Source organism: Ictalurus punctatus, chromosome 4 (genome assembly GCF_001660625.3).
Source record: "Ictalurus punctatus breed USDA103 chromosome 4, Coco_2.0, whole genome shotgun sequence".
NCBI classification, from domain to species: Eukaryota; Metazoa; Chordata; class Actinopteri; order Siluriformes; family Ictaluridae; genus Ictalurus; species Ictalurus punctatus.
In genome coordinates, this window is record NC_071284.1 from 12,713,770 (window position 1) to 12,741,687 (window position 27,918).

At 39.3% G+C, this 27,918-nt stretch overlaps 2 protein-coding genes across 5 annotated transcripts in view; one reads left to right on the plus strand and one right to left on the minus strand.

The window, feature by feature from the left end:
• The window catches only part of st3gal2 (ST3 beta-galactoside alpha-2,3-sialyltransferase 2), a 34,666-nt gene extending 25,587 nt beyond the window's left edge, over window positions 1-9,079 (plus strand). For both annotated transcript variants that reach the window (XM_017466278.3, XM_053677971.1), the window contains exons 4-7: window positions 2,995-3,174; window positions 3,501-3,546; window positions 5,440-5,559; window positions 6,448-9,079. In XM_017466278.3, coding sequence (XP_017321767.1) covers window positions 2,995-3,174; window positions 3,501-3,546; window positions 5,440-5,559; window positions 6,448-6,621 — 520 coding nt within the window. In that variant the 3' untranslated portion in view covers window positions 6,622-9,079. The remainder of the gene's footprint in view (window positions 1-2,994; window positions 3,175-3,500; window positions 3,547-5,439; window positions 5,560-6,447) is intronic.
• Window positions 9,080-9,205: 126 nt separating this feature from the next.
• Window positions 9,206-27,794, minus strand: aars1 (alanyl-tRNA synthetase 1). 3 transcript variants are annotated; one of them, XM_047152932.2, is made up of 23 exons: window positions 27,735-27,794; window positions 26,782-26,834; window positions 25,371-25,450; window positions 23,887-24,054; window positions 23,451-23,639; window positions 23,111-23,256; window positions 20,912-21,103; window positions 20,681-20,825; window positions 20,444-20,589; window positions 20,244-20,352; window positions 19,854-20,004; window positions 16,971-17,095; window positions 16,595-16,739; window positions 16,341-16,519; window positions 16,119-16,232; window positions 15,251-15,457; window positions 14,848-15,032; window positions 12,221-12,329; window positions 11,959-12,072; window positions 11,726-11,845; window positions 10,731-10,817; window positions 10,434-10,547; window positions 9,206-10,032 (listed from the first exon to the last, which is right to left on the minus strand). In XM_047152932.2, exons 3-23 carry the CDS (start codon window positions 25,419-25,421, stop codon window positions 9,853-9,855), a joined length of 2,976 nt encoding a protein of 991 aa, XP_047008888.1. In that variant the 5' UTR covers window positions 25,422-25,450; window positions 26,782-26,834; window positions 27,735-27,794; the 3' UTR covers window positions 9,206-9,852. The 3 variants fall into 3 exon arrangements, with proteins under 3 accessions (XP_047008888.1, XP_017321765.2, XP_017321766.2); XM_017466276.3 differs by lacking the exon at window positions 25,371-25,450; XM_017466277.3 differs by lacking the exons at window positions 25,371-25,450; window positions 26,782-26,834 and having other exon boundaries at window positions 27,735-27,786.
• Window positions 27,795-27,918: the final 124 nt, after the last annotated feature.

A 27,918-nucleotide genomic window follows, 5' to 3' on the forward strand; every position in this document is an offset into this window, starting at 1 on the left:
TTTCATGCATCTCCCTGTTTAAACTGAATTGAAATAAACTTAATTTTCGTCAAAAACACGATAGAAAGAGTGCATGCCAGGGTAATAAAGTAGGAGAAAGCAGGAAAAGTTGGGAACTTTAGTATACTTTTATTACTCTATAGAATACATATATAGTCTCCTCTGAAACTATTGAAATGGCAAGGTCAATTCAGTTGTTTTTGCTGTAGACTGAAGTCATTTGGGTCTGAGATCAAAAGATGAAGATTAACCTCTACCAAAGTGATGGAAAAGCCAGAGTGTGGAAAAAGAAAAGGATCTGCTCATGATTCAAAACATACAAGTTCATCTGTGAAACATGGTGGAGGTAGTGTCTTGGTTTGGGCTTGCATGGCTCCTTCTGGAACGGGATCACTAATCTTTACTGATGATGTAACTCACGATTGTAGCAGCAGAATGAATGTAGAAGTCTACAGAAACATTCTGTCTGACAGTTTAAAAAGAACTGCTTCCAACTTCATCATTCGTTCAGTTCCAGGTTGGTGTAGGCCTGGAAATAACTACCAACAAAAGGGGTTCATCTCTCAGGATCCGACACCACTTTCAACTGCTTCCAGGAACTTCATCCTGCAGCAAGACAATGATCCGAAACACACTGCCAACACGACAAATAATTTTATAATTGGGGGAAAAGTGGAAGGTTTTAGACTTGCATTTCACATGCATTTCACCTCCTCGAGCGGAGACAGAAGCGAGAAACCCCCCCAAAACAAATAACAACTGAAAGAGGCTGCAGTAAAAGCCTGGAAAATAACACGAAAAAAGAAACCAACAAGTTGGTGATGTCACTGAGTCACAGGCTTGATGCAGTTATTGCAAGCAAGGGATATGCAACCAAATATTAAGCGTTATTTACTTTAATTTACTTCAAGACTTATCTGTTCCTATACTTTTGCCCATCTAACAATACAAAACGTTTTATGTTTAATGTGGTTTAACAGATCTAGTTGTAAATGTCAGGAAATAAAAATACTAAACTCTCGTCTTATATCCATCTCAAACCCAAATGTCTTTGGTGTACATTTGAATTAATTGATGAATTGATGAACAAATGAATTGGCCTTCCGTTCCAGTTGTTTCAGATGGGACTGTATATCCTAAATGCACTAATAGTACACTTTAAAAACGTTTAAAAAGTATGCAGTGGATCTGTTCTGAGCTATTTATCTCTGTTAAAATGTCTGTCTGGTATTGACTTTTCTCTCTTTTTTAAGGTAGCTAGTATAATTCTGATAACTGGCTTAGATTGTTATAATTTTGATAGCTGGTAGGAACTATTCGAAAGGTCAGTAAAGCCTGCTCAAAGACTTGACCTGGTGTGAATGGTTTAATAGCATGAACATGGTCCTGTTATACAGGGTATACCTGTAATTTATTAACAGTAGCTCAGTATACTATGCAGTGAATAGGATTTTCGTTACTTTTCCAGGTACAGCAGGGAAGATTTTAATAATAATAGAGCTGCACCACAAGGAAAGTAAATAAAAAAAACTCGTCTGGGGAATATGGTAACCTGAGAATTTGAGTGTTGAGTGTTGATAGATGTGTGCTTGCCAAGCAGTTGATGAGTGATATCATCAGGCAGGTGGTATCAGAGGGCAGTATTTATTTACACCAGGTATGGCCTTAAATACAAATGCTGTAAGGCTGAGTGTTGGTGTGCCACCCTCTGGTCGAAGTTGGAACAGAAAGACGTACAGAAGCACTGCAGCTCTCTTCTCTGCACTGCAATACCACCTGGTTTTTCAGCTGTCTGTGAAATAAATCTTTCAGAAAGCAGCCTCAAAATGCTTGCACATATGTTTTGGAAGCATCCAGACGAAACAAGCAGGCTGATTAGTGTAGTTTGCTTTTGTTTGTGCCTCCCCTGAGCTTCTGATTTATGCCTTAATCAAGGTTCGCATGGTTTTTTGACAAACTTAAGCCTTTAATCTGCTAGCTTCTTGCATTAAACCTTAAATAAAGACCATGTTGCATAATATTTCCAATAGCTTAAGAAGGTGCTGTGGTTGATGAACGCAAGACCTCGGCTTCCCGGAAAGGCTTTGACTCTGCGATAAAGAATGAAGGCATATAGATTATTTTCAGAGCCTCAAATCCCAAGTCGATCAAAATCGAAAGCAGTGCACACAAAGCTCAGTTCATTTCTGAATCCTTTCGTACTTGGCACTCATGAAGAAATGGAAATATAGAAATTGTAATGAACAAAGCAAACACATGTGCACTTTCAATCAGAGATAGGAAAAAATAGATGGTAGGCGAGGTGGCTTGCAATTCAGGCAGAAGGAGAGTGAATGATATGAAGTATACACAGAGCTTGGATTTGAGAGACCAAGGGACAGAACGAGAATGAAGTGAATCTCTTCACAGTCTTAGCTGTCAGCTGCTTTCTTTTTATGTCACTCCTTCTTTCTTCTTCGTTCTGCCTTTTGTTTTTATTCATCTCTGTTTCTGCATTTCTCTTTGTCTCCCTCTTTGTCTAGGCAATCTATCTCTGTTTAATCCTTCAATTTCGGTGACTTTTCTTCGTAAAAACCATCGACACGTATGTGCTGGGCTGTTTCTCAGTCTCGGCATGAAGGTTGATTTTATGGTGGTTTCCTTGTATAGTGAAAGATTCCAGTATAAGCTTTGCCACATTTGCAGTCCTCCTGGAACATATCAGCGTTCTGGTTATGTCCCAATCAGCCAAGTGATTTTATATAGGTGTATGGCATCATGCCTGTGGTCCCAAATATGTTCCATTTGGTTCTTGTTTATATTATTTTTGTTAGCTGTTCCCTCAAGCTCATGTCAGAACGAGAATCATAGCTCAGCTCAGGTCCATTCGGAAACATGGAAATGTAATATGGCTGAGGAATAGAATTTGTGTGCCAATAAAAATGTCTGGTTTTTACAAATGTATGCCTGAGTAAGCACTGCTTCAGTTCTGTGTTTTGTATGGACGTTTGGCAGAATAAACCTGGCCCCCACTGTGGGCTATGAAGAGGACGTGGGCAGTCACACCACCCACCATTTCATGTACCCAGAAAGTGCCAAGAACCTGGCTGCCAACGTCAGCTTCGTTCTGGTGCCCTTCAAGACTCTGGACCTGCTGTGGATCACCAGCGCCCTCTCTACTGGCCAAATCCGCTTGTGAGACATTACACACACACACACACACACAAACACATATTTCCCTATCGAAGGGCTTTGGTTTATTCTCATAAATAGTCGGTGTCCTTCCATCAGGCTCTTTTTCTGTCGCTAGTCTATCAATATTTCAGTAGCATAATACAGATACTAAGCAACTCTAAAATACTATGTTTGCAATGTCTCGCACTTCTGTTTACACACACATGCACATGCACATACTCCTTTATACATTTCAGGTTAGAGCAAATGATTACTATCTGCAGTGGATCACATCATTGCTCCTTTTTCAACGTCATCTTTGTTTCCCTCACTTCTTTTCCACTTAGTACCTATGCTCCAGTAAAGCAGTTTCTGCGAGTGGACAAGGACAAGGTAATTTAAACTCAGTGCATCTCATTACACATTTTGTAATGCTGCATCTGGGTCTCAGCAACCTGCCAAAATCCAAAAGCACATCTGTTTATATCTCGAGCATTCGCTCTTTATATATGTAAAATAGAATGACATACAAGATGTAGCATATTATATATACTGTATACTCACTGGCCACTTATTAGGAACACCTATACGTCTGCTCATTCATGCAATTATCCAAACATGTGGTAGCAGGACAATGCATCAAATCATCCAGGTATAGGTCACGGCTTTTACCAAAACCAGGCAGGATACCGAATACATTTCCAATCATTAACTATCCAGTTTCGGTGTATTTGTGCCCTTTGTAGTCTCAGATTCCTCTTATTGGCTGACAGGGGTGAAACTCAATGTGGTCTTCTGCTGTTGTGTATTCTGAGATGCTTTTCTGCTCACCGCAGTTGGAAAGACTGGTTATTTGAGCTCCTGTCAGCTCAAACCTGTTTGCCCATTCTTCTCAGACTTCTCACATCAACAAAGCATTTCCATTCGCAGAATAGCAGATTCGGAAATACTCAAAGCAGCCTGGCTGACCTTCAGAGTCACTGAGATAACATTTTCTCCCCATTCTAATGCTTGATGTGAACATTAACTGAAGCTCTTGACCTGTATCTGCATTTGAATCATGTTGTGCCGACGTGCAGGTGTTCCTAATAATGTGGATGGCGAGTATATATTATATATGCTATTTATGACTGGGCATAGAGAAACCTAGTCAGTTCTTAGAAGAACTGGTGATTCAGACATGAACGATTTAGTATTGATGCACAAAATATTATAATCAGACTTATATACAGTAGACTTCATCAAACATTTCTTATGAAAAATAATCACCTTGGACTGTCATTAAAAGTCAAATTAAACCGATTTTCAAGTGAGAAGAAAAAGTTATTTCCTACATCATGCAACAGGGTCGTTTGGCCAAAATGATAAGGACATACTGTATGTTTTAATAGACTTTAATAGACTTCAATAGACTCACTAAGCACACTGAAACCATTAGGAAAAGTTATGAGTGTAAGGAATTTTTGTCTGCAGAAGCCGGTGGAACCTGGGAGTTTTAAGTTATTTAAAGTAGTGTTTTTTTGCACAGTGAAATTTATTCTGATAGGCTTAATCTATATCCATTTGTGGTATCATTTTTCATAATGAAGTAAAATGATCCGTTTTAAAAGCTGCAAATGGTTGGGGAAAAATCTGAATATACTCTATATAAATCAAAAATAAGCTTCAGCAAGGTGCATAAAAACCCGCCGTCATAATCACACAGTGGCATTCTGAATATCAATATCTAATCATGAGGTGCCTAGAGACTCCCATCTTTACACAGAACATTTACATTGAGCAGACGTTTACATTGTACTGTGTACTGAACCTGTTAAAGGTTAACGCCATGCTCATGCACTCATTAGCAAGCAGCTAGACCAAGACCAAGTTCTGGACTGGATGCAGGACTGAGCTGTGTTCTTCAGTGTGGGGCAGTGGTGGCTTGACAGTTAAGGTTCTGGGTTACTGATCAGAAGGGTTGGGGGTTCAAGCCCCAGCACTGCCAAGCTCCCACTGTTGGGCCCTTGAGCAAGGCCCTTAACCCTCTCTGCTCCAGGGGCGCTGTATCATGGCTGACCCTGCGCTCTGACCCCAGCTTCCTGACATGCTGGGATATGCGGAAAAAAAGAATTTCACTGTGCTATAATGTGTATGTGATTAATAAATACTCATTATCATTATATTAGTCACATATATTCTGGTCCTTCTCTTAGTGAAAAGAAGAGGCTGTGAGTTTCACTTCCTTTCCAAACCTGCATCCTCTACAACCGCCTGGTTGTGAAAAGTTATTTTCTTGTTGCATAGGTTCAGATCTTCAATCCGGCATTTTTCAAGTATATCCATGACCGCTGGACACGACACCACGGCCGCTACCCCTCTACAGGCATGCTGGTCCTCTTCTTTGCCCTGCATGTGTGTGATGAGGTAAAGAATTTGATATATGTGCAATGTTTTGGCACCAAAGGCTTTGGGTGGAAATAAATGCTATTTTAAATGACGCCTGCTTGCCTTATTAGGGCTAAAATCTAATCTGCCAATAGTTAAACAAGAAACTATTAGTATCGAATAATGCATCATATCATGAGGTCTTACTGATGGCATAATAAAATGATGTTAAGTAAAATAGCACATACACTTAAAGACAGATCGTCTTTTTTTTAGTGTTAAGCCTGTAATGCTCTACTGAGTTCATGTTTTGTTTCCTCTGAATGCTTACACTTATGTCATTTTGTCGAATTTATGCTTTCATTAGATAACATGTGCTTAGTCTGTCTACTTTTAGTTCCACCACCAAAGGCATTTTGGGGGGAAAAAAGACGTTAGAGTAAATAATCTACCTCATTCGAGTTCATTACACTCACGACCGTGTTTCGCGTATGCCTTTTTTGCGTAATGGATGAAACGGGTGAAAAATATTAGCGCAAAACGGAGATTAAGCCTGTTCACATTTCATTCTGTGTAATCACCTGACACTACTGTCTCTGACAGTGTATGCTGTATGGATCTACTGTCTGAGCTAGAAAGAAATCAGTCCCATCGCATCTTCACACCATTCTGTCTATTTTTCTTATGACCATTTGGTGGTGCTGTTGCATTTGCTTCAACAAAAGTCCAAAATGCCCAGCCTTAAGACATTTATTAATAGCCAGTAACCTGACGCAGATGGCAAAAATTAAACCTTATATATATCTTTAGATAGGGGCTAGCCCATTTTTACCAGCCGCCCCTGTTTACGCAATCAAACACCTACTCTTATTGTTAAAACAAAGCATTTGGTGTGTGTATGATCTGACCCGTTCTGTTTTGTTCCAGGTGAATGTATTCGGCTTCGGGGCAGACGGTCGGGGGAATTGGCACCACTATTGGGAGCAGAACCGCTACTCTGGAGAGTTCCGAAAAACAGGTGTACATGACGCAGATTACGAGGCCAAGATAATAGAGCGCCTGGCCAAAGCTGGCAAGATCACTGTCTTTCCTGGGAAGTGACAACCTATCGCAGGCATGGAGAGAAGGACCCCTCCACAAGCCCAGCTCCTGCGCTCTTTCCTTCATATTTATAAGCTGTGACTGCAAGTGGTGTCGGATCCTGAGAGATGAACCCCTTTTGTTGGTTGTTATTTCCAGGCCTACACCAACCTGGAACTGAACGAATGAAGAACACTGATATCGACGTTCTCCTTATCTAGTAACAGTGTTTTTATAGTACTGCTAAACTTCACACAAGAAAGTATCTAACTGACCTTGATGGTCCTCAATCAGCCGATTAATTCCCGCCTCTTGCGTGAGCTCAGCCAACGATCAACATAAACTATAAAGTCATTGAACTCATTATGAGATTAATTACTGGCTTGAGCAGATCCGGACTGTGTGTTAATCATGCCACGCTGCATGATCACTGCAAGTGCCAGTTTACATGCTCTTACAGAGAAACGGAGCATTTTTATGTCGTGTTAAATCTTTTATGGTTAAATTTGATCACGTTGACTCTGCATCACTGTGCTCTTACAGCCGTTCGAACAGATGTTAGTCACTATCATCATGTGTTTAATTATTTTAACGAGTAATTACCACAAACAGCTGATTGTAAAGTGAAACGCTCAGCGCCTTCAGATTATTCGTTAAACAGAAACTTATTTACTCCAACGTACCAATCAGTGTTTCGACGTATATTTGTAAAGCACATTTTAAGCAGTGTTACTCGTTTTCGTATTGTCTGCAGAGGTCAAGCTGAAATGTCTCTTTATTAGAGTCCATCTGTTTAAGGACAAAGATAATGAAGTGTTATCTGCACACCAGGAACAAAAATGTACTTTCTATGATCACTGAGGAAGTTCTCGCTAGATGGTTTGAAGATTGGTGACATCAGCGTGTGCCACATTACTTGAGGTTAAACTCAGCCTCCATGTCGAATCCCGTTCATTGGGATTAAACCATGTTTCAGTGCAATTAGGTGTTTATGACGTACTTAGGAAAACGTTACTGCAAATAGTTCTGTAGTTGTTATTTTGATTTTTTTCACCATCTGTTGTGTGTAGAGCAGTGCTCTGTGGAGAAAAAAAAGTTTCAGGGTGCTCCATACTTTCTGCTTTGGCTTAGTCCATGGTTTCATATTCAGGTACAGTAAACCCATTTTTTAAAAATGTAGTCCTAAACAGATGCTTGCGTGCCTTGTCCTTGCTGTGGAGACATCCTCCTTGCAGTGAAACAAAACAAAAATGTGTAGTCACAGACCGAGCAAGTTTTCTTACTGTGCATTTTAAGCTCACCTGCTCTTCATTACATACACAGCAACACCCGTGATGTCATTTTTACCCTTTTTTTTTTTTTTTAATGCATACTTGCATATTTTGAGGGATTGGCTTTGTGATCACACTTACACCAAGCCTCCTACACTCCCTTCTCTAGAATCTGTCCACTGCTGAGCACTGTGGCGTCAGGACCAGGCAGAACTTCCTCACTTCTGCCGTCTTTATTTTCTTTCCATCTGCCCTAACCGCCAGTAATTCCCTCAAACAATCTTCGAAACAGTCATAGTAGCCGATTATTGCTGAAATCCAGACATTTGACGCTTGCGAGACCATACCATGCATTAATGTAAGTATGGTTAGTACATTTAAGGGTTGAGGCAGCAGTGTTAATGTAGGGATTGTTTTTATGAATACACAGATGTTTACTCCCCTCGTCCAGGTGCAAATATACCATTAAAATGATGTGCAATTCATCACCAAAGAGTCCATTGAACAAACCCCCCCCCCCCCCCAAAAAAAGTGAATTATTTTATGAAAACATCAGGCTTCAAACACCAAAAGCCCATCCAAGATGATAAAATCACTAACAAGCCAATGCTTGTGAGATTATGAGGATTTTGTATAGTACACTTTGTAGTCGTAATTCTCATCATCCCACAAGGATTACAACATTTACATTGTTGGTGGTCTGACAGAAGACAGAAAAAAAAATTGTCCCTCTCAATTACAGTATACTTGTTTGGCATATTAACCTCATCTGTGGTACGGTTTGTGTTTTTAAAATGCCACTCTCTTATTTTCTTCATGTCCATGACCTATAGATCTGTGCCTGGCTCCTTTACAGAGGAATTTCCCTTCTTTCACTGTTGGGGTTACAGCAGTAGATGCAGCTATGTTGCTAAGAATCTAAGACTGAGGTTTTGTATTACGGATCATTGTGATTATGGGAGTGAAAGCCCTGCTGTGCTAATGTTTATACTGACCTGACTCCCTCATTGATGTGTTTGACCTAAAGCCTTTCAAACGAACCACTGACGACACACACTGTACATATCCTCCTGGTATTTTATTGCGCTTCTTAATAGAACGCCAACTTGTTAATGGTGTAGTGACAGTCATCGGGTCAGTGCTCGCTCTCTCTCTCTTTCCTTTTCCAACCTCTTATGCTATTGTAACAAATAAATGCATATAATATACTGTTGGTCTACCTGTGTGATAATGTAGTACAGTAGTAGTAGGTTTGATTTGAAGCAGGCATGAGGAAGCAGCTAAAGCAAGAAGGGTTTTCATGTGCTATTATTAATGATGAAATGCACCAGTAATTGACTACACTGATCCCTTTTATTCCAGTATGCAAAAGATTTTTCATCTACAGCAGGCCAACAGTAAGACAGCTTGCAATCGAGTAAAATGTCATTCCACAGGACAAGAAACAAGTCAGTCTATCACTTATTTTAAGTCAGCATGTATGACTATTTAGAATCAATGAACAGCTGGGTCAAACATATGAAATAAAGGTCATGATGCATTACAAATTAGAACCATTAGAACAACTCCCCAGTAGTGGAAAGAAAATGAGATTATTATTATCTAATGGCACAGAGACAGAAAATTATTATTATCCATACACATGTATATATAGATATTAAATTTGCAGTGGTTTTAGTGCTAGGTTCAAGGGTGCTTATCATTTCATTGCTACCTGCTTGTGTCAATCACATGAATTATCAGCCAATCAGAAAGGTGTTCCCCCTTTTGTGCTTCTATAGTCTAGGGGAGAGCTGACTGGACGGTGCAATAATATTTTAAGGTGCCATCTTGCCCTCAGTACTTTTCCCAGACACAGAAAGAGGGTGCCGATAGCTTTTGAGATGCAAATTGAGATGGCTCTGTGAACAGACAGCATTGCATTACTCTAAGTCAGATTAGAGAAGGTTTTTAGGCCTTGTCCCTGAACCCTCAGAAGGATCTAGTTTTGTCCCAGTTTGAGTTGGGCAAATTTGTTGGCCAGCTTCAGGGCCTCCTGGACACACTGCGTGTTTCTGCCTGTGGCCTGAGCAGACATGTCTTTCCCGCCTCCTTTTCCATCCAGCAGAGGGCACACTTCCTGAACCCACTCGTTGGCTTTCAAACCCTGATTTGAAAGTTCCTGCACAGAAAAGAAATGAAACAAATATAACACTATTAATTTAAAAATAAAATATTGTGCATTCTTTAAATATCAAAAACAAACACTTATTCAGCTGCACATAATACTGTCCTGTCCTTCAATCGTTCACTATTTTGATGGCAAAAACAGAGAGGAGAGAAAATTTGCAGACATGTAAATAAAAAATAAATAAATACATTTTAAAAAAAGGGGGTACACATGCATAGTATTCCAGTTACATGACTAGTGGTACCTTCCAAAATACTATAATAGTTTACTAGTCTAACAGGTTACTAGAGGCCTTGCCCCAACAGTATTTGACTCCAGGTCAAATGTAATAGATGATAAAGCACTACTGTGAAAGACTTTTTGAACTTGTGCAGCAGGTTGGTGTAGTTTACCTGTGGCACTTGGCAGAGGCAGATAATCTTGCCAGCTTCATTATCCACAGCAAATAGCATGGCAGCAGTCTGAGGGGACTGAGACTTCAGCAGCTTCAAGGACTCATTCAGAGCCTATTTGTTCAGAGAGAGAGAGGAACATAGCCAGCACTCTTACCACTCAAGTTCTTTTTACAATACTGTAAACGTGATCATAATTTATGGCAGATGTGTGCTACTGTAGTTTGTTCAGGTAGCCGACCATATGCTATAATCAGTGTCTAGCACATGTGTTTAATCAGATAAGTGAGACATTACCTTTGCACTAGCTCCACTTTCCATCTCCATGACGAGAAGAGGCTGGTTTGGGTTGCTTTCGATGATCTCTTTTGTCTTCTCCAGAACCTAAAGAAAGGCCAAGACAAAGAAAGCATGCATGCCTTTACTATCATACTTATGTGTGTGCACACAGTAGAAGTATTTTTGTTGTACATCCCAGCTGGGGTTAAAGCGTAGGCTCAGCCATGGTGCACCTGGAGTAAAGAGGGTTAAGAGATTTACTCAAGGCTTCAACAGTCATAGATAGGTGGTGCTGGGATTTGAATGCGATTTGAATATTCCAAGCTCAATTATCAATCAGAGTAACTCCATCGTACTCGAGAGTTCCACCACGGTCATCATCTCCAACAGCAAATCATAATCAGCCATATTAACACCCACAATGCAGCCTAGATTTGATTGAAGGCTGCTGAACTCCACAGGGCCTTCCAAAGAAATGGAGTGCTTAATTTCTTCAATCTCCTCTTTACTCAGTAGATAAGATCAGGAAAAGTGAGGGGAAAAAAAAAACATGTTTTAAATGGCCTTGAAAAAGCACCACAGGACTATTTCCTTCTAATTTTTGTAGCAATTGTCTGGTGGCTAATTTTAAGCCCTCACTTACGCTAATATTACGCTCTCAGCCACAGTTAAGATGCAAGTGATATTAGTGACAGCAAATTCAGAGCCCCACACACACAAAATCTAAAACACAGCTTAAGGGCACTTACACACCTGTTAGTTCATTTGCTGACTCCAAATCAGGATACAATACTTTTGATTTGTTTTCACACTGGTTTGACATGGTTTCATACTGCACATAACTGAACAAAAACAAAACAATAAACCTAAAAGGCATGCAGGGCTGAAAAATGTACTTCTGTCACACACTGGTCTGTATAAATAATTAAGGATTGGAAGATGCAGAGCCACCACTGGGATTAGAATGGAAAGGAATAAGAAAGCCTCATTATGCCCATGTGTGTTTCTCTTACCCTCTTCTGCACATCAGCTTTGCTGCTACGGTCCAGGTCATCCATGATCTTTTTCAAGCCCTTCAGAGTCTCCCTCATCTCATCTTTCTGCCACTGGGAGATCACAGCAGTTCCTAAGGTCTGGAACATCAGAAATATATGTTAAAGAGAACATTACGCATTAAATCTTGTGGGGAGGATGTGTACATTTAAAAAAGTAGTAAGTGTTAACACATGAGTTAACTGGAGCTCACCTCAGTCAGGTCTGCTATTTCCTTCTGGACGTCTTTATTGGGAGCAGTCTGAGCTTTCACCTTCTCGGCCATGGCAGACAGGGACTGACGCAGAGCATCAGCTTTCCTTTGGGCCTGTTAACATACGACAGTCATCAGAACACACAATTTATGCTGCTACAACATGGAGCATTCAGATTATTATTTAAATAAATGATATTTACTTAATAACAACTAACTAAAAGACAATGTGCAATAAATTCGTAAGCAGTTGAGTGATTACCTTCTGAGCCGGTACTCCAGTCACAGCCACGATTCGCCTGATGCCCTTAGCGATGGCCTCCTCGGACACAATCACAAACTGGGCAGCATGACCAGAGTTCTGCAGGTGCCTGAGATAACAAGCATGGTTCAAGGTTAAGCCCTTTAATTCATAAAAATCTGTGTTGTCAGTAGGTCAACCTGACTTGGACTGGCATCTCTTATTGCATCATGTCTCTGGCATGGACATCGCAATCCTTGTTACACTAACTTGTCACAATCATAGCAGTGAACTCATCTGAAAGGTTTCGCAAGTGTTCAAGTACTGATGAAGCAAATACCTCATTTTAAATATTTAAAATAATCAAAGTATAATAAGATGGGAATAAAATGTGCCGTTACAGGAAAAGCAACAACAGGGAGGTGTGCTGATGTTACCACTCTGATTATTTACCAATAACAGCACGTTATACCTTTTATACCAGAGCAGTTTGTCAACGATTAAAGCCACGTCTTAATTAAAGAATTAAATCATCGGCTTGCTGGAATTTTTGACCACTCCTCCATGCAATATTTTCTTTTGTAAGATATTTGAGGGTTTTCTTGCATGTACTGCCCATTTCAAATCACCTCACAACATTTAAATGGGATTCAAATCAAGGCTTTGACTAGGCCACTCCATAACCCTCCAGTTCCTCTTTCTAATCCATTGTTGGTGGATTTGCTAGTGTGCTTAGGATCTTTATGCTGTTGAAAGGTTCACTTTTGGTTCAACTTCAAGTTTCAGACAGATGGCCTCACATTTTCTTCAAGCACTCTTTGATATGATGCAGAATTCATAGTTGAATCAATGAATGCAAGCGGTCCGGTCCCTGAGGCAGCGAAGCAACCCCAAACCATAACATTTCCACCACAGTGCTTCACAGTTGGTATGAGGTGCTTCTCCTGAAAACCAAACATGTCTGCTGTTTGACTGACTTGACAGTCCCGAGCACATTATTCCAAAAGGCCTGGTCTTTGCATACAGTGTATGCTCATTGGAAAACTCTTGCAGAGGCTTTTTCCTGTCAAATTTGTGCAGTCTCTTTCTGATAGTAGAAGCATTCACTTTGACACCAACATTTGCAAGACTTACTAGCAGATCCTGTGATGAAATTTTGGGGCTCTTGGAGACTTCTTTTTGTATCAGATGGTCTGCTCTTGGGCTGAATTTGCTGGGACGGCCAGTCCTGGACAAATTGGCAGTCATATGAAATCTGCGCCATTTGTAAATGATTTTCCTTACAGTGGAATGATGCATTTTAAATATTTTTTTAGATCTTTTTAAATCCCTTGCCAGACTCAGACATCCACAACCTTTTTTTGAAGGCCTTACAAAAATCTTTTGATCTTGAAATGATGACACTACACACCTCAATAACAAAGGGAACACCAGACACTAAATATAAGAGGGGTTTAAATAAGACCGGTTCCACCTGCACTCCCTAAGCAGATTCTAATCACTGGCACAAAATTTTCAACACCCGATTCTAATTTATGGATTTGAAGGTGTGATAAATGTAGGAGTGTACTTACTTTTCCCAACCATGTGACTGCTCTTTTTTTGTTGTTAATTTAAAGTGCGAAAATTACTAGCAAATTTTAACTTTTATGTGGCATTTGATAGAGTGTATCACCTTTATTAACAGGCACTGTTTCAAAGAGGATAAAATGTTATTTTTATTTTTATATATATATATATATATATATATATATATATATATATATATATATATATATATATATATATATATATATATAAAAAATTATTAAATACTTATTTTCGACAAGTAAATCTGTGATTTGCCTTGCAGCCATCAGTTATAGAATATGCACGGCATGTAAATTTGACCGACCCATGTCCTCCTGCCATCCTAAATAGCTTGCATTTGTACAGATGTACACTTCATGGCCAAAAGTTTGTGGACACTTGACCATTACACCCACGTGGGACTTCCCCAAACCGGTTGCCACAAAGTTGGAAGCAAAGTTGGAAGCACACAGATGTATAGAATGTCTTTGTATGATGTAATATTCAGTTTCCCTCCACTGGAACTAAGAGGCAAACCTGTTCCAGCATGACAATGTGTAGCAAGGGCCATGAAAACAAGCAAAAAACCCTGACTTCAACCCCACTGAACACCTTTGAGATGAACTGGGATGCTGACTATGCCCTAGGCCTCCTCGCCGGACACCAGTACCCGACCTCACTAATGCTCTTGTCTAGATGGGCAAATCCCCACTTTCTACAAATTCTGGTGGAAAGCCAAACCTCTCAAAATGTATCATATTCACAGTTTATGAAGTTCGCCAATATGCTAGCATAGCACAGAGCATAAGGTGAGTAATGAATGATTATCCTACAGGACCTCCTATTCAGTGGCTTTAAGCTATTTCACACCACAAACTAAGCTCATATGCAACACTCCCCCAATTTAGTCCATTACACAAATACTGATAAAGCCTCAGTATTATGTAGAAAAATGTGAAATTACCAGCATGTCAACAAACTTGACCCAAACACCAATCTATATAATTCAGAATCAGCCTTCCAAGAGGAGTGCACTAACTAAAATGCCGTTTGTGAGTGCAGGAGTACTTTAAACTTACGTTCCACCACAGAACTCAACGGAGGTGAGAGCGCCTGCAGTGCTGTTCGGGTCAGCCAGTAGATCCTCCACAGGGATGCCGATGGACACAACCCTCACAGGGTCTGGATACGTCTCGTCAAAGACAGCACGCAGGCCCTGGATAGCCTTGGCAGCTGCAAGTGAGGCCTCCTTGGCGTACACTGGCTATAGGGAAGGAAATACCATGAATGGTGGTTATAATGTAGTTTAACAAGTTTGACTACTGAAAACATGACATTAATCAAGACTTGGATACTGAGTAACCAAAAAAAAATTCTATCATACATATAACAAGGCAATTTAACTTCTGGAAGGAATTTGGGTTTAAAAGATATGAAGGTTTAAATGTGCAAAACTCTTTCCAATAGGATTTATTGTATTACCTTGGCATCCTTTATCATGGCGCTGGCGATTTCCTCAGTTCGGCGCACCTCCTCTGTGCTCATAGCTCCCTTGGCAGTAAAGTCAAAGCGCAGGCGGTCTGGTGCCACAAGGGAACCGCGCTGATCAGCTTCACCAAGCACTGACCTCAAAGCAAAGTTCAGGATGTGGGTGGAAGTGTGGTTACTCATGATGGGCCTGCGGCGAGCCTGAAGGAGTCCGAGAGCATGGAAAGAAGGTACATTTATGGTATGATAGACTTCACAAAATAACTGGAACTTTTGTCATCAGAAAGATGGAACACTGGTCCTGAATCCCACATGTGACAACATGAAAATATCTCCTTTGTTGATGCGATTTGTGCCATCAAATGAAACATTTTGCATTTCTGAACTTGTAATATATAAAAAATAATATTAAAAACAAACAAACAAACAAAAACCTTAAGCCAGTCTTTAAGACAAGTAAACTAGGGTTTTTAATGCTTTGATAACTTCCTTACAATATTATCTTGCCATAACTCGGTTACTCTGACTGCTTGGATTTAATTCTATCCGATTTTAACTGTGTTAATCCGAGCACTTCCTCTGTGTTGAATTTAATGGTTCCTATCTGGGCCCATTTTCGTTTTTGAAGGTGCCGAGGGGAAATAAATAAATAAATAAATAAATAAATAAATAAATAAACAAACAAATACATAAAATTACCTCAAAGGGTTTCAAGAGACATGAAACCTCACTTTATGAGCTCCAGAAACCCAAGTATTGTTTAGACTTCTTAACAAAGATCCAAATCTAAAACAATGATCTGAGCTATGCAAATAAATATAGAATAAAATAAATGAATAGATTAAATAAGCTCATCTCTTACCTCATCAACATGCAGAGTGAGACGGTCTCCAACCTTCAGCGTGCCATATACAGTTCCAACATGCAGCACGTAGCCTCCACGCACCTGAGTGTTCTTCACCGTGAACTCCATCCTCTGAGACACACAGAACACAATCAAAATGCAGAATATGTGGGTTAAAGGAACAACTGCTTGAGCTCCTTTTTAAAATAACACCCCTTCCTCTTTTCCCACGTCTCTTACGTCCTCTGTGGAGTCGTTCTCACGCAGCATGTATCCCTCGTCGAAGGTCTGACCTCCCTGCTCAGCATAGAAAGATGTCTTATCGAGCACCACACCACATTCCTGTCCTGTGCTCACCTCATCCACGAACGCACGCTCACGCCTCAGAGCAAGCACCGTGCCAACAGCCTGCTCAAACTCTGCACACACGCATGCACTCTTGGTTAAAACATGACTACACACACACAGACTAACATGTGGCAAATGTTAGTCACCGTAGTTGCCGTTGTCATCAGAGGTGTAGCTGTATTTCAGTGTGTCGTCGGTGGCAGGGACTCCTTTGTTTCTCAGCTCCTCAATGGCATAGATGTCCAGCATGATGTGGTCCTCACCTCCAGCACCTTTGCCTTGGGACTTCAGCTAACAGCACACAAAGGAGAGAGAACCTTTAGAGCCCATGTAAACTTCTTACTTAGTCCAGTGCTAAACAGTCGCTGGCTGTGTTTACGAAGTGTATGTTCTCAGTAAGATTTCTGTGTTTCCCAAGATCCTATGTGTTTAGGAAAGAAAATGGTAGTGGTTCTAATTTGACCATAAAGTTAGTTGTTCCAAACACTTTTCAGCATCACGGAGCAACTTGAGCTTTCCCACCTGTGCTGCTTTCTTCTCCTCCTCAAACGCACCTAGGTCTATTCCCATTCCTTTCTCCTCTGCAATGAGGACAGTCAGGTCCAGAGGGAAGCCATAGGTATCGTATAGCAGCCAGGCAGTGTCCCCTGCACAGGATGAAACAGAGTATGCATAACACACACGAGCTATCTGCTGTCAACTGTTAGCTCACTTTTCTGTTTTGACAATGTGACGGTTCAGGTGCAGCTCACATTTTGACAGCTGATATGATTGCAAACTGAATCGATTAGCCATGTCTTGTTCGCTATGCCACGTAGTGATCCAAAAAAAGTACACTTAACAAGCTTGTAGACATTTTTTAGGAAGACTGACTGGTGGGTTTGTTTAACTGGCATCTTACTTAACATACAGGCAGACAGCCAGAACAGAACCAGGAAGTAGCCTAAATAAATTTTTTAAATAAAAATTAATTAATTAACTAAAAATAAAATAAAATAAATAAATTCTGGTGGAATATACTTATGTTTTTCTAAAGAAGAGATGTTGGTGTTGATGTTGCAGAAAAACTAAATTCTGATTAAAATTTTAGTCGTAATTTTTGGCTGTTTTCCAGAATTCTGCCACAGCGACATCTAATGGGATTTCTAGACCATGACACACACTGAGGGTAAATAAGTATTCTGATGTTGCTTTTGCAATGTAATATATTTCCAGTGTATATATCCACTTCAAAATTCACACAATACATTTTGACTTGATACTTATTAATACAAACAAAAATGCATAAATAAATGTGTTTAAAGAACAAACTTGATAAGGGGGAAAAGTAGTCGGAGACTACAAATGACCAACATTAGTACTTCATTTGTCATGCTGTTGCTGGCAATTACAGCTTTAAGTAATTTTTTGGTGGTTGTGTTAAAGTGTGGTTCTGTTAAAGCCCATTCCTCTTGGCAAATTGTCTTCAATTCCATAAGCTTTCGATGATCCCTATGATGGACTCGAAATTTCAAAATCCTCCATAAATTTTCAAGGTATTCATGTCAGAAGATCGGCTAGGCAATGCCAGGCCTTCTTGAGTTATTCTGGCTGTAGGTTTTGGGTCACTGCCTTGCTGAAACCTCCATGTTATCCCCAGATTCTGTTTCTGATGCTGAGGAGATTAAATTCTCGAATACATCCAGGTACTTCACGCCATTCATGTTTACTCTGATGACGTGTAATGCCCCGGTACTGTTTGCAGGAGCAACCCTCCAATGTCTGTACTTCACTGTGGGTATGGTGTTCTTGAAATCATATGCATAACCCTTCTTTCTCAAAACATGAGGAGCTGAATTATTGCTAAGAGGTATATTTTTGTTTGCACTGACCAGAGTTTATTGTTACAAGAGTTGTGATTTCTCTAAATGCTATTAGATGTGCGTCTCTCTGCTTCTTTTTTTAATCAGAGGAGTTTTACGCATGGTGTAGGAATGGCGATAATTGCAGTGCAGTTCACCACGTATTGTTCTCTGTGTAACTGCTGCTTTCAGGACATCCTGCAACTTGCACGGTGCACCTGCCTTGGGACTTGTACATCATTGAGCCAATTATACTGTCTGTTCTTTGCTATGGCTCTGTAGCTTTTTCCATTCGAGTGCTCTTTAATGTTGTCCCTGAGAACTTTAGGAAGCTCCTTCATCATCATCATGCTGCTTGTTGCGTGAAATCTTCCCAACTAACCTTTTATGACGACACCAGGAGCAATTTGCACAAGAACACTTTTTGCAGTATTTATATTTAGAACATTTATTTTTCTGTAGCCTTACACACACACTCTTCCAAAAAAGTTGGGACACTGTATAAAATGTAAATAAAAACAGAATGCAATGATTTGCGAGTCTCAAACCCATATGTTATAAGTAACACTTTTCCAGCCTTTCGTTGTCTCCGTCCCAACTTTTTTGAGATGCGTTGCAGGCATGACCTTATTTTTTCCCTTAAAACGGTACATTTACTCAGTTTAAACATTTGATATGTTTTCTATTGAGAATAACATGGGATTATGAGATTTGCAAATCATTACATTCTGTTTTTACTTACATTTTACACAGCGTCCCAACTTTTTTGGAATTGGGGTGTAATTCATTTTTTATATATAAAAAAATCCAAGTGTCCAAATACTTTCCCCCTCAATTAAGTTTTTAAAATTATATATATATATATATATATATATATATATATATATATATATATATATATATATATATATATATATATATATACACACATATATATATATATATATATATACATATATATATATATATATATATATATATATATATATATATACACACATATATATATATATATATATATATATATATATATATATATATATATATATATATATATATATATATATACACACATATATATATATACACACACACACATTTGTTTTATACTCATGAACACATGCTTTCATATTCATTAGTACACATATAAAGACCTTAAGTGTGCAAATGTTGATATATGCACTGGAGCTATATTTATTAAAAAAATAATGATAAAATTAAAAAGGTGTCTGAATACTTATTTCCCACTGTAACCTGAGCAGACCTCAAAAAGTCTGACATCAAGATAAGGCAGTTAGACTTGTTTAATTTCTCAATAATCTTATAGTAATTACTTTTGTAGTTTACCTTATTGGCCAGTGAAAGATGCTAAACAGCGAGTTATCATAGTGATCAGTGCTGTTCTGTGTACGTAGCTATAGAAACAACTAACGACGAACAGCTCTGAGCAGAATTCAGTGTGAATGGACTATTAGTATGGGGATATGTAAACCACGCAAGCTTTGCACACACTTTTCACACCAGTGAAAGATAAATTAATTTAAGAGAGACTAGAGACACTAACCTGGAATAGTTTTGCTGTCTCCAAGGTTTTGGATCTTCCTGTCCAGGATGCGTCGCCCCCTGCTAAGAGTCTTAAGAAACTGCATTTCCTCTTCATTAATGACATCCTTCACGGAGTCTGGGTCTTTCTTCAGCTCTGGGAAAGCATCTCCCTGTGAGCAGAGATTATATAAATCAGGAAAATCTCTCAAAAACTGTTTAAAAAAAAAAAAAACAAAAAAAAAAAAAAAACCCCACAACAACCTCTTGGATGGCAGCAATTAAAGAAATTAAGATTCTTATTACATTAACTCTAAATAAAATGGCAAATAAGAGATGGACAAAAATCAAGAGTTCCACTAAACCAGTGCATTCAAACATTAATATCTTTCTCTCTAGGACGCATTCTTACCAGTGACTGCACCACCACGTCCACCAGAGAGGCGAAGAAGCCCTTCTGAGCCCCCAGCTTCTCATGAGCATACCGTACAGCGCGTCGCAGGATCCTTCTCAACACGTATCTACAGAGACACACACACAGACGAGCTTTAATACAGTCACAAACTATGCAATACACCACAATTATTGCTGAGCGCTACTCCATAATCTCACCCCCTTCCAGTGTTGTCAGGTCGACCACCGTCAGACAGAGCTATAGTGATGGTGCGGGCGTGGTCAGCTAGAACACGATATGCCATGTCAATGCCATCTTGGTCTTCTGATCCAACTTTTCCAGTGTAAAGCCTGGCTCCTGTGCCCTTCGCAAACAAAACCAAACTTGTGCTTGTTAGGTTAGGGAAAAATACAATAACAACAAATACATATAAGCACATACAGATGTGCTTATACCTTCTGGATAGCTTCAAAGTAAGGAATGAAGAGGTCTGTGTCGTAGTTAGACATCGTGTTCTGCAGGACAGAGACCAGTCGCTCCAGCCCCATTCCAGTATCAATGCTCTTCTTAGGTAGAGGCTTCAGCTCTGTCTCGGACTCTCTGCATAGGGCATTCAAAAAGTTAGATTAAATTAGTTTGTGCATCCACATGTCTGTTTACCCAAAGTCAAAGTGCCTTTATTCTACCTATTGAACTGGATAAACACCAGATTCCAGATCTCCAGCACATTAGGGTCGTCCATGTTGACAAGGTGTGAAGCGTCTCTGCCTCCGATGCGGTCGTAGTGGATTTCACTACAGGGCCCACAGGGACCAGTGTCTCCCATCTCCCAGAAATTGTCCTTCATGTTACCTGGCAGGATACGCTCCTCTGCCACCCTGACACACAGTACAGACACACAGCAGACCTTGAGGAAACTTTCCACCCAAATGTACCATGGACACGAAGTGTCATTAACAGCATTACATACACAGACATATTAGAACTGTGTGAATAAGTCACTGCTTCAGTAGCACATACTCGGATTATGCATCAACTACTACTCCTATTATCTAATAACCAAAATGTTGGCCAATACTTTAACGACATTTTGTCAATGGCAAATACAACAATCTACAAAAACTATGAGGTAATAATTTAGCTACAGTGTCATCCTCTCATATTTGTTTGTATTAAATGCACATAACTAGTTGCCCATACATCAACTAGTTACATTACGCTAGCCATCAATTTTTAGCGTACTCTGTTAGGTTTCTGGGCAACCAAAAAGCCCTTTGGGTCTCATCCCAGCTTTGACTTTCTAGAGCATAGAACAATAGTATGCAATTTGTGACATGTCCATGTTGTGCTGCATGTTAGTTTCAGCAATAAATAATACAGGAGTTATTCTAATGTATCTCGTTTCACCCACTTGCTTGTGCTGTTTGTTTATTTCCGTCATGGCCCAGTCACTGCAAGTTATTCAAATGAATCTCTCGCGCTACATGAAAGGACAAAATCTGCGATTTTCAAATGATACACCAAAATACAAACAGTTTATGACTGCTGAAGTGATGGATGCAGATTTCACACTTACAAGACAGTTAGACTCTTAATTATAGTGCTTGATACACTTCTACAAGCACCACACACAGTCGTGTTAGTACAATGTCAATGTATATTATGGGTGTAACAGTACATTCAAGTCACAGTTTGATTCAATTCATAACACTGGCTTCAGCATTTATGATTGAATTCAGAATATTGTAACAAAATTTTGAAGAAAAAAAAAAAATTACAGAACACACTATTTCTAAACAATAAAAAATGCAAAATGTGCATTTTTCTGTGTATGAAACTAAATAATAATAGGTTTAATATTGCACACAAAATGTACTACAGATTCATGTTAAAAATAAATAAATAAATAAATTCTCCCAAAAATTTGATTGAATAAACAAAAGTCTCTGACCTGGGAAAAATGATCAGCTGAAATGTAATGAGCTCCACACAAGTGCCTGAGGAATCGTTCTTAAACACTAATAGTGCTTCAGAGTCACGAGTTCTGCGGCCTCATTCTTGGGCACTGTAGTTCACAGTGAAGTGGGGCGGGCGTCATTTGAAATTTACTGAAGATCTCTTTTTAACCGTTATAACATGGCTGTGCAATTGGATAACTTATAATGCATGTCGGGATTTGCGATCCGGTGCGATCAGTCAGATCGCTATATATTTTAAGGGTTGTGCAGATTGTGACCTATGGTGTTCAAAGTGCAATTGTATTAGATGCATAATTAACATAATGCCGATATTCACGATATGAATTGCACATTGTCTTTTTTTTTTCCCCATCATTACAGCCCTAGAGTATATAGATGCGTGCAGGTAAGTGCGAGGCCAATGTACATAGTTGTGCGTATATATTTTTCAGACATTTAATAGTCAGAGAAAATACCCATGCCATGGTTACAAAAACAAACATGATTACAACAACAAACAACCAACAACAAAAAGATGGGTCATGAACAATAAGAAAAACATCACCACCTCAACCTAAAACCCCATAATCCTTTGTTCTTCTGTCTGTGAAAGGTTGACATTTGCCTTTCACCTGGATGTGCCTGGGTGTGCCGTTGAAAGCCTGCAATCTGCTAATCCCACTTGTAAGAAAGTTGTTTGATGCACCAGCCTTGCATCATATGCCTAATTTTTCAAGAGTTAATATAAATGTTTGTGTAGTGTGAGATATCAAACTTTGATGGTTGTAAAAAAAAAAAAAAAAAAAAAAAAAAAAAAAAAAAAATTTAACAGCATACATTTTCTAATCTAGGGGTAGATTTAAAGTGTTTTTTTTTTGTGTCGGTTGTGTGCTAAACACTCATCTTCTCATCTACATTCACACTTACCCTAGGTCAAGCCAGATCTGCTTGCACTCATTGTCACACTCAAGACCTGCTTCAGCATGTCCTCCAAAGTAGGTGAAATACAAGCGCTCGAGAGGGATGCCAAACTCCTGGGTCAACAGTTCCAGAGCCATCTTACAGGCCAATTGCTAAAGACGGAACAGGAGGAAAAAACAATTCCACAAGAATTTAACTGCAGGCTAAACCTTCTACTACATTCTGTTACATGAGAAGCAGTAAGAGAAATATATTTGATCGCTTTTTATTTAATCAGATTCGTCCATTCAGAATGTCGTACTCAATAACTCTTGTATTGCTACCCGGTTGGGTTCCTATATCTTACTTTAAAGTAATCTCCAAAGGACCAGGAGCCCAACATCTCAAAGAAGGTGTGGTGGTACACATCCTTTCCCACGTCATCCAGGTCATTATGTTTACCACCAGCACGGATGCACTTCTGGGTGTTGGCAGCACGCTTCAGTCTAGCCATGGGGTGGGATGGGTCGATGGTGTTTAGGAAAATGGGTTTGAACTATGAAAAGAAGATTAGGTGAAAACAAAGGACATAATTCCAGAAAACAAAATAACCCTCACAACTGTACTTTTGCCCCAGGAAGAAACTGCAGACACGACAGACTACAGTTTCAATTTTCTTTACATAAAGCCTGTTCATACACGTCAAGCTTTTGCATTCAAAGACGCTAATATTATAGTAAATTAAACAGCTTAGAAAACTGTTGTCCACTAATACTACATTAACAAGGGTGTGACAGTCTTACCTGGTTCATGCCAGCATTAGCAAAGAGTAGGGTTGGGTCATCCAGGGGAATGGTGGAGGACGAGTGCACATACTCATGCTCATAGCGACGGAAGAAGTCAATAAACTTCTCACGGATCTGAGCAGCAGTCAGTGAAGTGTCCATGCTGGCTGGGTTGTTCAAAGAGGACTAGGAAATCAGAAAACACAGTAACAACTTGTTTTTTAAGGCAGAATTTTTAAGACATCACTTCCTAGCACATTTGAGCCGTGCATCTAGGGAAGGAGTAATCATGTTAAACCAGCAATTTAGCAAGCTATTGTAATTGCAAGCCAAACAAACAAGGCAAATACTGTATGCCAAACCCTGTAACTCATTCTTCTCTTGCTGCATTTAATCCCATGTAGGGCACACTAGAAACCAAAGACATAAAAGAAGTTCCCCTTTGAACACACTTCTCCGATTAAAAGAGTTCAGCAGGCTTTCTCCGACTTCACCTGGCGTCTCTATTACAATTTAGAAAATGGCAAGAAACAAGCATTGAACTTGAATGAGGATCAAGAGAACCTCATACAAAATGAAAGCAACATACGTCTTTCAAAACACCTGACTACTATCCTATGGGTGGAAAAAAGAAAAAGAAAAAAACATCCTCATGGGAGGCTCCTCATGGCAAACAGCTCTACAGGGTGTCTCAAAAGTCCCTGTACATAGGGGCAATTAACACTTTCTAAACAAATGTCTTCGACAAAAGAAGGACGTATTGAAATCATTCTCATGGCTGGATTGGGAAGTTGTCCTAAGGTTGCATTGGACTTTAACAGGAAACATGGTGAGCACATCACACACACAGCAAACACACTGCGACTGTGTGTGGAGACTTTTGGGACCAGTAGCACTAATAACTGTGCTGTTGCTTCCAGGACTACTGAATAGTAACACCATTTCTCACAATACCTCTTTAGCAAGAGAACAGTAGATGTGGTAGCAACATCAAAATAAAATACATCCCCTACAAATCTGAACTTTCTTTAATGTCTGCCTCATCGTGGCCTTTTAGTCGAAATGCAAACCAGTCTACGAATTTGCATTTTGCTAGAGAACACAAACATGCAACCCAAGTCTCTATGATATGTAGAAACAAAACAGTACTAAAATGGATGTAGTGTTAATGCAGCAACAAAGTAAAGTGCAGTAGAAAAAAGAATGCGTGACTGCAAGCTTCCACCGCAGACCGTTGAGCAATTTCACTACTGAATCTGCTAGAGTTATGAAACTCACGATACCACAGAAGTCACGAGGCCCTCATGCACTGGCAAAACACACAAGCCTAATATCTTGCCAAGATGTCATTTAAGTCCTGCAAATATTAGTGCGGGCAACCATATGGTGTTCAACTCAAGTCAGGATGCAACATATCAGAATAATCCAGTACTTCAAGCATTTCCTTAAGAGACAGGCTGAGCTGACCACACACACACCCCCTGCACACACTGATGCTTCACCTGCCAGCATGTAAATGCTTTGGCACAGAAAAAAGTGAGATGGAGAGCCATGTGGATGAGATGACGACACCGTAACACTCCTATGGAGGCAGACATGAATGGGAAATGAGAGTCCTCTGTTTCACATACGCAAAATGTATAAAGTGTTAGGTGTTACCAATAAACCGACTCTCCGGCTGGATCTGCTGACTTTAATTCAAACTTTTTGAGCAAATGTTAGTGACTGTTCTGCACTTGATACGGTTCTCCAGCTCACATCACAGCTGCAGGTTATACAAGTTGATTTGGACTACATGCAGGTTTGCCCGACTCACCACCAGTGTGTAAAACCTGACCGAGTTGTGCTTGTGTGAACCCGTGTTCCTAATGACTAATCTCTGTTGCTGACAGACAAACACTAATCACTAGAGATGCACCGATACTAAATTTCTCAGCCAATACCGATAAACAACTATTCGGAGTGATATCAGCCTATACCAATAACCATTAGGTCTGTCTTTTATGCCTTCTTATAAAAAAAATTATTAATTCAACAATTCTGAAGGAAATGCAAATAAAAACTTTATTCTCTCCATTTCAACATTTGGTCGCTGGTCTCAAACAGAAAACACATTACATAAAACACTAACTAAATTCTGAATATTAAAGTAACATTTCTTAACTTATTGAATGCTATTAATTCATATTAACAAAATGAATTGACTGAATACTAAAAAACCTCCTGTTAGGTTCACATTCACTCACCACAAACAAAAGCATTTCTACTTCATCACTGAACATCAAACTGGCAATATATAAACTTTTTTATACATTAACTGGATATGAAATACACTACTCTACAAATATATTTTTCTGTGCAATATATACTTTTTTGTCAACTCATCTTCATTTAAATCTTTCAACAGTGTACTGGCACTTTCATTCAGCGCGGAAAAAAATAAAATAAATTGACTCGATGCCAAAACTCAAGCTGCAGCATCCGGTGTAAAATTTAATCAGTGCAGAGCTTACAGAAACTACAAACTGCAGTTTTGTCAACATTCCACACAAGAGACATCTTTACACGCAGCATGAAATCGTTCTTTTCTCCTGCCCTCTTTTGATTGATAGGATATAATCAGCTCTGATCATCGGAGGTTTCTAAACTACGGGCCGATAGCGTGAAAAATTGCCTTTATCGGCCAATACATTGGTGCATCTCTACTAATCACCATTGTTTGCCTTGTTTGTGTATGTATTGATTTGTTCTTCTCTGTTATATCTATATCTCATTTTCTCTCTCCCTCACACTAATTAATATATATATATATATATATATATATATATATATATATATATATATATATATATATATATATATAAATATAAACAAACACGAACAAGTAATAAAAGCAAGTAAATCCATCCATACCTGTTCCCTTTGCGTCTATTTCCTGACTGCTCACTACCACAGCTTCTTTTTGTCTGTTATTGAGAGAAATGATAGTATCTTGTAAATACGTATAAAACAGACAGGTTGTTGTAACACGATAAACAAAAGCTATTTTGCAATCTGATCAAACTCTACTCTATCCTAAATCACTTCCAAAAAAACAACCCTCTTTCATATACAATGTTTTGATCATCATCATGATGAATTAACGCTATTAGAATATGTAAGTCACTCTATGGCGTCATCTGGCGACTTTGAGCGTATACTAAGCAATTTTTTCCCCTCAAGTGAACTGACAACACTGTGTGTATAAACACTTGGGTAAGATTCATGCAGTTCATTCAATTCATGCAGTTCATTCAATTCATGCAGTTCATTCAATTCATGAATCAGCATTTGACCAGTCCTCATATGCATGTGTCAGAGATAAGTGATCATTTAAATGCATAAACATATACATGAATCTACACGACACGGTGAACTTTACCTACTCAGAATACACAAACAAACAAACAAACAAATAAATACAATAAACAAACATACATAAACAAGCATGCTTAAGACTGATCTGAACACATATTTGGAGCTATAGTTTCATGCCTATTGCGCAGGTTTAAACAGCAGCACTGATTTAACACCTCAGAATAATAATTAAACCGTAGCTCCTGTTTCATATTAACAACAAAATACCATCAGTTCGCTCGAGTGCTAAAGACGTGATTTCTAATCAAGTCCAGGTTCACTGCCAGACAGTTAGCTCGCTAGCTAGCTTTAGCTATTCGACACGCGACGAGAGAAGCCTGTGCTGTATAATGTGTCGTGTACAGAACAGCTTCGGTAGTAGGATAGGAAACCTAAGGCATGATAAAGTTAATAGAAATATACCCAAAGAAACACGAGAAAGAATGCATAATAATAGTAGTACATCTCACCGAAATGCTCCAAATAACCACTCCTGTCTTCACACACACATACACTGCTCAAACACGCCGGTACTGGCAAGAACACTAAGCATCCGGGGTCAGGGCCATGCCGCGTTCCTATTGGCCATCTGGAGGTAACGCCTTATCTTAACAACAATTCTATTGGTTGAAGGAGCTGTCAGTAACAGACAAT